This window comes from Procambarus clarkii, chromosome 29 (genome assembly GCF_040958095.1).
Source record: "Procambarus clarkii isolate CNS0578487 chromosome 29, FALCON_Pclarkii_2.0, whole genome shotgun sequence".
Classification (NCBI taxonomy): domain Eukaryota; kingdom Metazoa; phylum Arthropoda; class Malacostraca; order Decapoda; family Cambaridae; genus Procambarus; species Procambarus clarkii.
Window position 1 is genome coordinate 537,595 of NC_091178.1, and position 12,500 is coordinate 550,094.

The 12,500-nt window shown below is 46.9% G+C and overlaps 1 protein-coding gene across 5 annotated transcripts in view; it reads right to left on the reverse strand.

Moving 5' to 3' along the window:
• The window catches only part of LOC123765134 (ADP-ribosylation factor GTPase-activating protein 1), a 136,448-nt gene that overhangs the window by 57,639 nt on the left and 66,309 nt on the right, over positions 1-12,500 (reverse strand). For 4 of the 5 annotated variants that reach the window (XM_069333205.1, XM_069333202.1, XM_069333206.1 and 1 more), the window contains one exon: positions 1,590-1,649. The exons of the other annotated variant lie outside the window; for it this stretch is intronic. In XM_069333205.1, the coding sequence (XP_069189306.1) occupies positions 1,590-1,649 (60 nt within the window). The remainder of the gene's footprint in view (positions 1-1,589; positions 1,650-12,500) is intronic. 5 annotated transcript variants of the gene reach the window in all.

Genomic DNA, 12,500 nt, shown 5'->3' on the forward strand with positions numbered 1-12,500 from the left:
ATATCTCAAGACGAAGTGCAAAAATTACTCAAGGGGCTAGGAAGAAATAAAGGAATTGGACCGAATGGAGTTTCACCTTGGATGCTACGAGTATGTGCAAATAAGCTGAACATTCCACTCCAATTAATATTTCAAACATCCTTGTGCACAGGAATCTTAGCAAATATACTGTATGGAAAAAGGCCAACAGTTATAATCTATAAATATGGTAGCCGAGAAGACCCTCTATACAGTATTATAGATCTGTATCATTAACAAGCGTGGTAGTCAAAACACTAGAAAAAATTGTTAAAACCAAATGGGATGAACACCTGGAAAGTAATGACATAATAACAGACAGATAGAATAGTTTTTGAACAAAGATCCAGTGTAAAAAATCTACTTAGTTTTTATGATAAGAGCCATAGAGATTCTACAGGAAAGAGATGGTTGGGTTGATTGTCTATCTGGACCTAAAAAGGCTTGACAGAGTCCCACACAAGAGGTTGTTTGGACACAAACATGCTGGAGGAGTGACAGGGGACTTCTGACATCGATAAACATTTTCTAGTTGACAGACGAGGGCAGTAATCAAAGGCAATGTATCCGAGTGGAGGAGTGTTACTAGCGGAGTACCACAGGGGTTCAATTTTTGCACCAGTAATGTTAATCGTCTACATAAACAATCTACCAGAAGGAATACAGAATTATATTGCAGATGATACTAACATGCTGGGGAAGATAGGAGACATAGACGATTGTCATTCCCTTCAAATTGATATAGATAAAATAAGTGCTTGGAGCGACACGTGGCATATGGAATTCAATGTGAATAAATGCCACGTTATGAAATGTGCAATCAGAGAAAATAGACTACACGCAACTTACAAATTGTGTGGAAAGGAATGAAGAACTCTAATAAAGAACGAGATCTAGGGGTGATTTTGGATAGTAAACTGTCACCAGAGGAACACACAAAGAACATTGTGAGAGGAGTTCATGTGTCTCCTTCCAACTTCTGATTTGCTTTTAATTACATGGATGGTGAAAAACTAAAAAGAAACTGTTCATGACTTTTGTGAGATAAAAATTGGAATATGCAGCAGTTGTATGGTGCCCATATCTCAAGAAGCACATTAAGAAACTAGAAAAGGTGCAAAGGCATGCTACAAAATGGCTTCCAGAACTGAAAAATGAGTTACAAGGAAAGGCTCGAGGCAATAAATATGTCAAAATTTAAGATAGAAGAAAAAGAGGTGATACGCTCACCACTTACAAAATAACAACAGGAATCTACCAAATTGACAAAAGAGGAATTCCTGAAACCAGCAACTTCAAGAACAGGAGGACACAGATTCAAGCTAAGGAAACAAAGGTAGCAAAAAAATATTAGAAAGTGTTCTTTTGCAAACAGAGGTAAACAGTTGGAACAAGTGAGAAGGTGGAGGAGACCAAAACCTTCAGTAGATTCAAAGTGTTATAAGACCGAGTATTGGTACCGGGAAGACGGGGACACAACGAGCATAGCGCTCATTCTTTAACTACACAGGTACTTTAACTACACATATATGTAATATACAGAAAAGAGTGTGTGAAATCTTTCAACTTACCTTAGAGCCAATGTTAGTGGCCTGAGATGATAGCTCCTCCAACAGCTTGCCCTCACGGACCTGACATCAAAACATCAAACTGATCAACATTGCATCTTCATGCTCTACAACTGATAAAATCCATGACAGTGTACTATAAACTAACAATGGATTCTTCACTTTATTAAGGGGCCAGGAATCGACAAAATATTTGAATTATGTGAAAATTACTAATGCATATTAAACAAATCTCCAACTTATTGGCTTCAGCGTCGTGAAAGATTCATCCCAGTATTTTCAGAAATGGATTCTAGACAATTTTTTTTAAAAAAGAACATTTTGTTGATAAGGAGAACAGCTCCTATTAACTCGAATTTAGAGATAATGCAGTAATAAAGAGATGCAAGCACCTGTCCAACACACAAAGAAGAATAGTAGTAAGAAGTGTCCACAAAGTGGATATACAGCTGGTGCCTTTATAGCATTGCTGAGTAATACATAATAACACCAACAATAATGAGCATGTTATTATGCACTATTTTGTTATATATCATATAAATACATTGCCCAATGCTAATATCTGTTACTTTCACCAATTTCCATACTTTTTGGGGGGGGGATGATTTTTTTTCTTCCTTTGTTTATTATCTGATTTTGTTCTAATCTTTATATCCCGGAAAGTGCATACCTGTCCCTAACTATGTGAAGATGGAATGTAATTGGTCAACAAATAAATCAGCTACAACTGGCAGAACTTTGAATTCTTATAGGGTGATTTTTTCACAGATTCCAAACTTAATTTTCTTTGTCTCTTTAGGTTGTTTTGATGATTAGGAACCAGATTAAGGCTTTATCACTTATATAAAGTATACATGTATATTCCCAAAATCATTATAATTATCCCTATATTTTGTTTTTTTAGTTTTTTTTTCTTCTTGATGTCATTTTAGCACATTAACCCACAACATTCACATATTCAAGTAAGAATTGCCAAACAATGCTCATTAAAACATACAAGTAAATTAATGAATTAGAACTACTTCATTCATTGATAATAACATTAACTTCAATTATCTCAAACTAGAGTTTCAACTTTGAGTAGGCATAAAAAACCAGCGTTGAATGTAATGAAACGCCATTTTCTGGGTGAGTCCCGGAGGCTCCCTGGAGCTATCCATGGCTGATGTGGATACCCTAACTATTTTGCATCAATCGATGTGGGTGGAGTTCTAGGCCTACCGGGGACCACGAGACAGAACCTGGCCCCCTCAGAGAGGCACGGGGAGCAATGGCCCAGAGAAATGCACATGTGATTTCGAGCATTCTATACTGTATCTGCCATCGACCGGGACAGGCACCCAGAAAGGTAAGCGCCACAAAACAAACCATTATTCTGGTTAAACAACAATAATCGACAAACGAGTGGACAGAACTCCCCCAGGAAAACGAACTAACAAGCATGACGTCACGTGAGCTGCGCCGCATGTCTGCGCAGCTCCCCCCTCCCCGGGAGGGGAAAGGGGGAGCCCCAGACCCCCGCGCTGGCGATCCCTGCCCCAGTTCTGAGGCTGGATATCAAAACCGTGAAAAACCCGCCGACCAGAGGGCGGGAGGGTGCCGGGGAGCCTCTGGGACTCACCCAGAAAATGGCGTTTCATTACATTCAACGCTGGTTTTCTGGGGGGAGCCCCTACGGCTCCCCGGAGCTACCTCACCAAAGACTACCTAAAAAACAAGGGGACATACCCGGGAGGCGGTCGGAGAATACCTCCACAACACGAAGTCGAGACAACAAACCAAGGTATAGCATTCGCCAGAAAAAAGGGAGAACGGCCGCAGATGAAGAAAACCTATGATCACGACAATAGGAGCCAAAAACCACTGCGCCTGAGAAGAGCAAGAAGCTCTGCCACACGGCCCCTAGAGGCGAATGCCAACACAAAAAGAAAACCGAGGCAAAGCAAACCTGACCCCAAGGAGCCACAACCACCAAGGAGAAGAAAAACAGGAGAGCACCCTGTCCAAAGACCAGGACGACACAGATAGTGCATAAGCAGGCCGGAGGTGTAACAACGCACGATACAACCTGCGAAACGGCGCAGAAGGAATATCGATACCGAAAGCTAGCAGCAGACACCAAGGTGCCAGACCCTGGAACGGCCCCAAGCGCCTTTACATCCTCCGCAAGCCAATCCTATGACAGCCCCAGGAGGGAAAAGAAAATGCAGGACCAAAACGAAAATGTCACAAGTGTGCAAGACCACCTCCACAAGTGTAGCTGACAGGGAAGGAACTTGCATAAGGAGCCGCCCCGCACCAACATCACGCAGAAGGGCAGGAGCGAAAAGACTCATTAGGAGGAGCAAAATCGCTCCCAGGAAAACTAGGAGCGCCGAGAGAGTGTGAAGAGAAGAGATATTCACAAAAGAACAAAAAGGCCAACACCCAGAAGCTGCTGGAAAGAGGACCCACAAGCCCTAGAAAGGACCGGAGGGAAGCTCAACCGAAGGACGACAGACGCACCAGAAAACGGGAAGGAGCAAAACAGTCCCGAACCTTCGAGAACAAAAAGAAGCAAACACAAAGGACGAAGGCCCCAAAACCCCGTCGCACCCGAGACCAAAAGTCATGCAGAAACCCCAAGAAGAGGGGGACATGACGGAAGAAGGCCCGTAACGGAAAAGGGGGCGAAGATCGTAGAAAAGCACCCACCGACAGGACGGAAACAACAGGTACAACGGACAAGGAAACCAAGCCCAGGGAGGGGCCGATGCCCACAAAGCACGTGCGGAGAGGGGGAACGGAAAATCCCACACCACAAAACTGCAAGTCCCCCCCAGAGGGTTAGAAACACCCTGGCGGGGACCAACGGGGCCTGAGGCCCCTCACGTTAGCCCTACCCCAACCCCGGGAACCCACCCTGCAGGCCCCGGGGCCGAGCTGTCCCCTCAAAGCCCCAGCGTCAAGAAAACCCCGGGGCAGCCATGAAAAACACGAAGGAAGGGAGCCCACTAGGCTCCGGAACTTGAACCGAAACCGGAGGATAGGCGAGGGGCGAGATGAAGACCCCAAGCTCATCCCCAGCCAGCACAATGAGGCGAGGACAAGACAGTGAAACCAAGGAACATGGAAAAACCAGGCCCTCCACGGCAAGACTGGCAAGGAAGGAGAGCCCCAGAGGGATAACGGAGGGCCGAACATAACTCCACAACCAACCCCGACACGCAGCTGCAGTACCAAAACCGCAGCAAAACGTCACCACACTCCCCGAGGAAGCGACAGAAGATAGATAAATCGTACACGAGTGGCACACAAGAGGACATAGGCGGAAACCGAGCACCCAACTGAGCCACAGGGACGGTAGAAGAAACGTGTGCAGTGTAACAGGCAATCAAAGGAACACATTAGGCAGCCCAACATGGGCTGACCCCATACACAGCCCCAAGAGCAGAGATGAGAGTGCCCAAGAAGCACAGAATCCGCCCGACAGGCAAACGACAGGGGAGAGGCGGAAACAAAGAGCCAGAACCCAACCTGCAAACACAAGGAGGCGAACACAAAACCTCCGACACAGTTGTTGTTGTTGTGTGGTGCCCATATCTTAAGAAGCACATCAACAAACTGGAAAAGGTGCAAAGACATGCTACGAAGTGGCTCCCAGAACTGAAGGGCAAGAGCTACGAGGAGAGGTTGGAAGCATTAAACATGCCAAAACTAGAAGACAGAAGAAAAAGAGGCGATATGATCACTACATACAAGATAGTAACGGGAATTGATAAAATCGACAGGGAAGATTTCCTGAGACCTGGCACTTCAAGAACAAGAGGTCATAGATTTAAACTAGCTAAACACAGATGCCGAAGAAATATAAGAAAATTCACCTTCGCAAATAGAGTGGTAGACGGTTGGAACAAGTTAAGTGAGAAGGTGGTGGAGGCCAAGACCGTCAGTAGTTTCAAAGCGTTATATGACAAAGAGTGCTGGGAAGACGGGACACCACGAGCGTAGCTCTCATCCTGTAACTACACTTAGGTAATTACACTTAGGTAATTACAGGAAAACTTACTACCAAACAGGCACCCCCACCGTTGCACCGCGGAACAAGGTGGAGGCGGGGCCCCGAACTCAAGCAAGGTTAGACAAGCATAGGAGAGGGGCAGGAGGAGTACAGGCAGGAACTGCCTCTGAAGGGACAAGAGGCCACCTGCAGACACCCGTGAAACGAGGAAGGAATCAGGTGGAGAGAACAAGAGCTGCCCAGTATGGGCTAATAGCCCTGCAGTAGGGACCTCGGGTGATACGGTCCACGTTCTCAAGTACGTATGTACACCCATTCCTACTCCCAAAAACAAAAACAGCGTCAGGACGGAGGAGACGCCAAAACCGCACCAACTCGCCTGCAGAACATAGGCCCTGAAGGGCCATGACGCAAGCGTTCGAGTCCGTATCCGCTGGAGGCGGCCAGTGCGCCCATGCTGGAGAGGAGGGGAGCAGCGAAGGAGGCTCCCCACCCTAGAACGCAGGGAAAAACCTCATGAATTCCACACAGCGGCACCCCAGAACACCCCTAAAGCAACGGGGCACGGATGGGAATAAGAAAAGAACGAGAGGCGAAGCCCCCCGAGAGAATTGGAGCAGAACACGTGTGCACACCGCCTGGAACCAAAACAAACTCCCACGGCACATGCGCAGGACGCGAAAGAAAGTAGCCCAACCAGGCGCAAAGTAGCCCAATAAAGCGAGAAGTAGCCCAATAAAGCGAGAAGTAGCCCAACAAGGCGAGAAGTAGCCCAACAAGGCGAGAAGTAGCCCAACAAGGCGAGAAGTAGCCCAACCGGCTACAAGGAGCCCAAACGGTCACAAAGGAGCCCAAACGGCCACAAAGGAGCCCAAACGGCCACAAAGGAGCCCAAACGGCCACAAAGGAGCCCAAACGGCGACAAGGAGCCCAAACGGCTACAAGGAGCCCAAACTGCTACAAGGAGCCCAAACTGCTACAAGGAGCCCAACCTGTCTAGAACAGAAGGAACCAGTATTGAGGCAAACTCCGGGACACGCAGGAGGAAGCCGCAAAGGCCAACCGCACCGCAGGTGAAGAGATGCGGTTAGCCGAAAACCTCCCGAAGACGGAACCGAAGAAACCATAGGGACACGGAACCAAACCCGGGGAGGAGCAGAACCCAAGCCCAAATCGTACGCAGAGGGGGGAAAGAAAACCCCACTCCTCGTAACAGTAAGCCCCGCTCAGAAGGACGGAAATCCAGGCAGGGCGCAATGGAGCCCAAGGCCCCCAAGGCCACTCCTCCCCAACCCCAGGAGCCTCTGCACCAGGCCCCGGGGCTGAGTCGACCTCCAAAGCCCCGGCCTCACAAGAAAAAGCCGGGGCAGCCGAGAGAGCCGAAAGAGAAGGGGGCCCACTGGTCAAAACCCCGGAGCATCGGCCGGAGGAACAGACTCAAATGCCTCCGCAGCTACCCCGGAAGGGGCAACCCCCGAAACTGCCCAAGTCTCAGAACCTCTAACCCCGCCCCGACCCCGAAGCCTGCAGATGCATAGGGGCCGGAAGCAGGAGGGGGAAAAACAAGGGGGGCGTGGAAGGAACCAACGCCGAAGCGACCAAAACCACCCTAGTCTGGGTCCCTACACAAGCGGGGCAGCATTGGGGCGTCCGGGGAAGCGACAAACCAGAGCGCGTTGCAACATCCTACCCTGCAACGCACGAGCTGCCTGCACCCACGGGAATACAGGCAGACTGGGTGAATGGAGTCACGAACAAGCAACAAAGCTCGCAGGACTCAAGGGTCGAATGTGTCACCGACCCAACAGGCAGCATGACGGAGGCAAAAACAAGGAGAGTCACCCTGAGACAAAGGGACAGAGCAACCCTCAACTCGCACAAAGCGAGAGGGGATGCAAGGGTCTCCACTATCGGACCCGAGAGTCCCCGGGGGGTTTCCCAGGGCCCCTAGACTGGGTCTGCTAAGGGTTATCCCAGGCAGGGTACTGCTAACCGGCGCCCCAAACTACCAAGCAAACTGCTAAAGCTGAACCCACGGGACGTGTCCACTCGCGAGGGCAAAGTAGGGGGATGCCACCACACAAACGAACCTAATATAAGGGGGGGGGGGGGAACACAAGGAAGACCCCCCTACCAGGCAAAAACAAAAATAAAAGAAAAAAACACACAAGTGGACAACGTACCCAGAGGGAACAGAGCCGGCTGCTGTCATAGGTGAAAACTAGCTACGCAGTACCCTGCGCCCCACCAGTGCGATAACTACCACTTACCCCAAGGTAAACAAGGGAGTGAAACCCCCAAACCCTCGGGGTGGCCAAACGCCAAGCAGCGAAAAGCCAACAGAGGTAGACCCAAGGTGACTTGTGGAAGGCAACCCCAAGCCAAAAGGGCGGTACTTACAGGGCAGTACTTACCGAGTACCTGAGAATACTACTCCCAGCTCACACGACCACCGTAAGAGCAGCACTGCAAACAAGTCACAGCACTGAGACAAGACTGGAGCTGGAGCCACACGACCGTGCATGATCCCATCAGCCGAGGAACTGGGGCAGGGATCGCCGGCACGGGGGTCTGGGGCTCCCCCTTCCCCCTCCCGGGGAGGGGGGAGCTGCGCAGACATGCGGCGCGGCTCGCGTGACGTCATGCTTGTTAGTTTGTGTTTGTTTTCCTGGGGGAGTTCTGTCCACTCGTTTGTCGATTTTTGTTGTTTAACCAGAATAGGGGTTTGTTTTGTGGCGCTTACCTTTCTGGGTGCCTGTCCCGGTCGATGGCAGATACAGTATAGAATGCTCCAAATCACATGTGCATTTCTATGGGCCATTGCTCCCCGTGCCTCTCTGAGGGGGCCAGGTTCTGGCTCGTGGTCCCCGGTAGGCCTAGAACTCCACCCACATCGACTGATGCAAAATAGTTAGGGTATCCATATCAGCCATGGATAGCTCCGGGGAGCCGTAGGGGCTCCCCCCAGAACAAATCCAGTTTCTGACCGATTCTCACCATTTTTACATATGGTGTGCACAGCTGTCTGTTCTACAATCTTATTTGATTGTTTTTTCATAAACCTTAATGTTGAGAGGTATTAATTTTTTTGTCAAAATTTGGCGCATATTTAAAATGCCACATTGACAATTTTTTTTTACAGTAAACTATACTGAATCCTATAATAATAATAACAAATAAAAATGAAGATCATATGCTCTTCTGAAAGCATAACACCAAGTGAACAATTTGTGATATTTATTGTTTTTTATTTTCATTTGAAAATCTGAAATTTTCATTTTATAATTATTTTTCATTTTCTTGATTTTCAAGTTACGTTGGTGATTATTTAGACAAAGATGGAGCATTTGCCTAGTAGATTATGTACAAAAAATCTGAAAGCGTTTGAGCAAGGTGCAAAATTTAATTTCCCGGCCCCTTAAGAAAACAAATTTTTTTCTACATACCACTATGATACCAGTACTGTACACAGAAATAAAAATCACAGCAATGGCAAGCCAAGCTAAATATATATCATTCCTCCATTAACTACAACCAATTGAAATCTTATTATATATGTACTTCCTTGTTAACTTAGTTCTATTCGAACATTAAACACTGTGATAAACCAGTACATGATTAGCTAGACTCGGTTCAAAGAGCTTAGATGTTACTTTTTTGTTTTGTCGAAACAAACTTAAAACAACAAGACAAATTATAATAAAGCTTAAATAGGGGTTACCTATGAATGGCTGATTTTTAATTGGTTTAAAAAAAGCAAGGTGGGGGAGTGAAGGCACAAAAAAACTACCACTGCATGCAAATCCTCTCTTATTAAACACTAGACTGAAGAATCATTATTATTAGGCCTAGAATCCAAGAAATAACCTATGTCGTGATAAGTCCAAAGGTCCAACCTTTGGCTCTACCCAAGTGACGAGATCTCTCTACCTGAAGTGGCGAGATCATTCAAGTATCAAGAGTACTTGGTGTTCCTCTCCTTTCCTGGAAGCAGTCCTTTGTGGCTCCCTGTAGCTAACATTTCCAATGTGTGTAATATCAAGAAGTTACCATCAGTTGCGGAGTTCACTGGTCAACTGAAGACCCCGAGCCAGAACCTGATCATCTCAGAGGTGCACGGGGCAGTGGCATTTATCTATTCTGGGGGGGAGGGGGCGTTGGCTCCCTGAAGCCATCATTCACTGATTATAGTGCCATACTATCAGGTGCCATCAGTCGCAGAGTTCTATTGGCCTTCCGGGGGCCACAAGCCAGAACCTGGCCCCCTCAAAAGAGGAGCACGGAGCAATGCCTATGAAAACTTTACATTTAAAGTTTAATATTTGCCACCACCAGGAAAGCCCCCCGGAAAGGTAGGCAAACCCAAACTACTGTATAGTATAAACTACAAGCTTCTGCATGAGACTGCAGTCTCAAAACTGCCAAAAGAATTTCCCCAAGAATGGAAAAACCAGCAGTGAATGTAATGAAATGCCAGTTTCTGGGCAAGCCCTGGAGGCTCCCTGAAGCTACCCCTCTGATCAAGTGCCGTACTACTTGAATGTCATCAGTCGCAGAGTTTTGTAGCCTACCAGGGACCAAGAGCCAGAGTCTGGCCCCTTCAGAAATGCACAAGGAGCATTGGCCCATGAACACTTTACGTGCAAAGTATGTCATCTTGCCATAGACCAGCGAAGGCACCCAGAAAGGTAGGCAAATCAAAACAGACTACTGCCTGGTTGAAAATTGTGACCTATGTGCTCAAAAGAGCAAAAAGAGCTTCCCCCAAAGAAAAACAGGCAAAACCTCGTCAAACTAACTACCCGGAAGACCTTCTGGGTCTCACCCAGAAAATGGCATTTCATTACATTCAACGCTGGTTTTCTGGGGGGTAGCCCCTTTGGCTCCCTGGAGCTACATCACCAATAACAAAACCTAGAGGGACTTACCGGGAAGCGGTCGGTGCTCACTCCTCAACTCTAAGTTGAGACAACAGGCTGCAACCGCCGACCCAAAACGACACAGGCCCAACTAGGCCCGACTAGACCAAGGAACATTAACAAGGTAGAATGCAGCCAGGACCCTGTTCGACCACCAAAACCCCATTCCCGAAAGTCAGCCCAGGACATGTTACCAAAGACGGCAGCCAAAGCAGCAAACTTACAAACATCATGGGCATGGGGATAGACCGCAGGCTGGCTAGACACACTACTAACTCTGCGAATGACTCGAGAGACTTGAACCCGAGAACAGAGAAGAAGAGAAACCTGATCAACCCAAAGCGTGTCCCCGGTCACGGAGGCTGTGGTGCGCAAATAACGGTGGAGAGCTACAAACGAACACAATACATGATGCACCACTGCCTGACCAACCAAGCATCAACAACCCATGGACCCCTTCGGAAAGCAGCAGTCTCATTCTTCGCCAGAAAAGGAGACGGCTGCAAACTAACAAACCTATCACCTTGACCAAAAGAGCAGAATCCCCTGCACTGGAGGAGAGCATGAAGCTCCCCAACCCGACCCCCAGAGACTACTGCCAACAAGAAAAGAGGTGTAGAAAAACAATCCTGAACCGAAGGAGCCACAACAAACCTAGGAGAAGACAAATCAGAGGGCACTCAGTCCAAAGACCTGGACTGTTCAGGCGGCGCATGAGCAGGCCGGAGGTGAAACAACACCCGTGACAGCTTGCGAAACGGTGCAGAAGTAACACCAATAATGAAAGCAAGCTGCAGCGGCTCCGCCAACGCCACACAATACGAGACGCCAGTATTCGGCATCAGATCACGGTCCTGAAACAGCCATGAGAGAAAAGACAAAACCTATCATTGTGTTCATTGCTGTCTTCTTTTATGTGCTAGCCATATGCTGTATTGTGTCTGCTAAGTTTTGTTAAACTACCAGTCAAGCTGTCATTTTGTCATTGCATTCATTCTGAGCTACCTATGTGCTTTAATATACCTACAATTTTTCTCTCATCTTTTATTTTTTCATGCTATGTAACTGTTATCATTTGTATAAATTTTGCAAGTATTTACCTACTTATAAGTTTCTTAGTTTAACCCTCAAACCGCTAGGGGCCCAAATGGAATTTACACCCACAGGCGCAACAAAAAAAAAATCCAAAAAATTCTTTCGTCTTATAGAAGTGTTCATTTTTGTTCCCTGATCACGGAAAAAATAACAAAAAAATCGTAGGTGGCATATTTTAGCCGCAATAGGGTAGGGAAGTGTGGCAAAAAAGGGGCGTTGGCAGAGCCTTCGCCAGACGAGGTCTACTCCGCCCGAGCTGTCAGACGGCAGTTGCCACAAATATATTATTACCCAATTATTTCAATGTCTCTGATTGATTTTTTCTTAGTTTTTTTGCAGTAATATTATTCCATACAGTGAATTGTGGTATATTTATATTATAAAATGTGTGAACCATCGCTGTACTCAAAATTATGGTGTGCATATTAGTGATTCAATTATTATGTTCATAAAACAATAAACAAATAGTTTTGCTGTTGTTACACTATATACACAGGTTATATATAAGTATCTGCATGTTTTGTACACCATAACGAACTACTAAGTTGGTCTTGCGAGTCAAAAAGCAACGAGGAGTGACCGCCAAACACCAGCGAGCCACTCACTGCCACTCCCTCCCTCAACACCACCTCACTCGCCCTCATTCACCTCCCACAATACTCTTCCTGTATTTATTCACTATACACAGACGTTATATATACGTATTTACATGTTTTGTTCACCATAACTGTGCATCTAAGCTTGTATGGTGAGTAAAGGCCACAAAGACGTAGCTACTCACACAGTCAGCTGATCGACGGCCGCCCTCAAGGCCAGACGCACTAATATTTGTCCTTCAACAATATTGTTTGTGGTGTTATTACGCTATATACACACATTATATATAATTATCTACCTGTT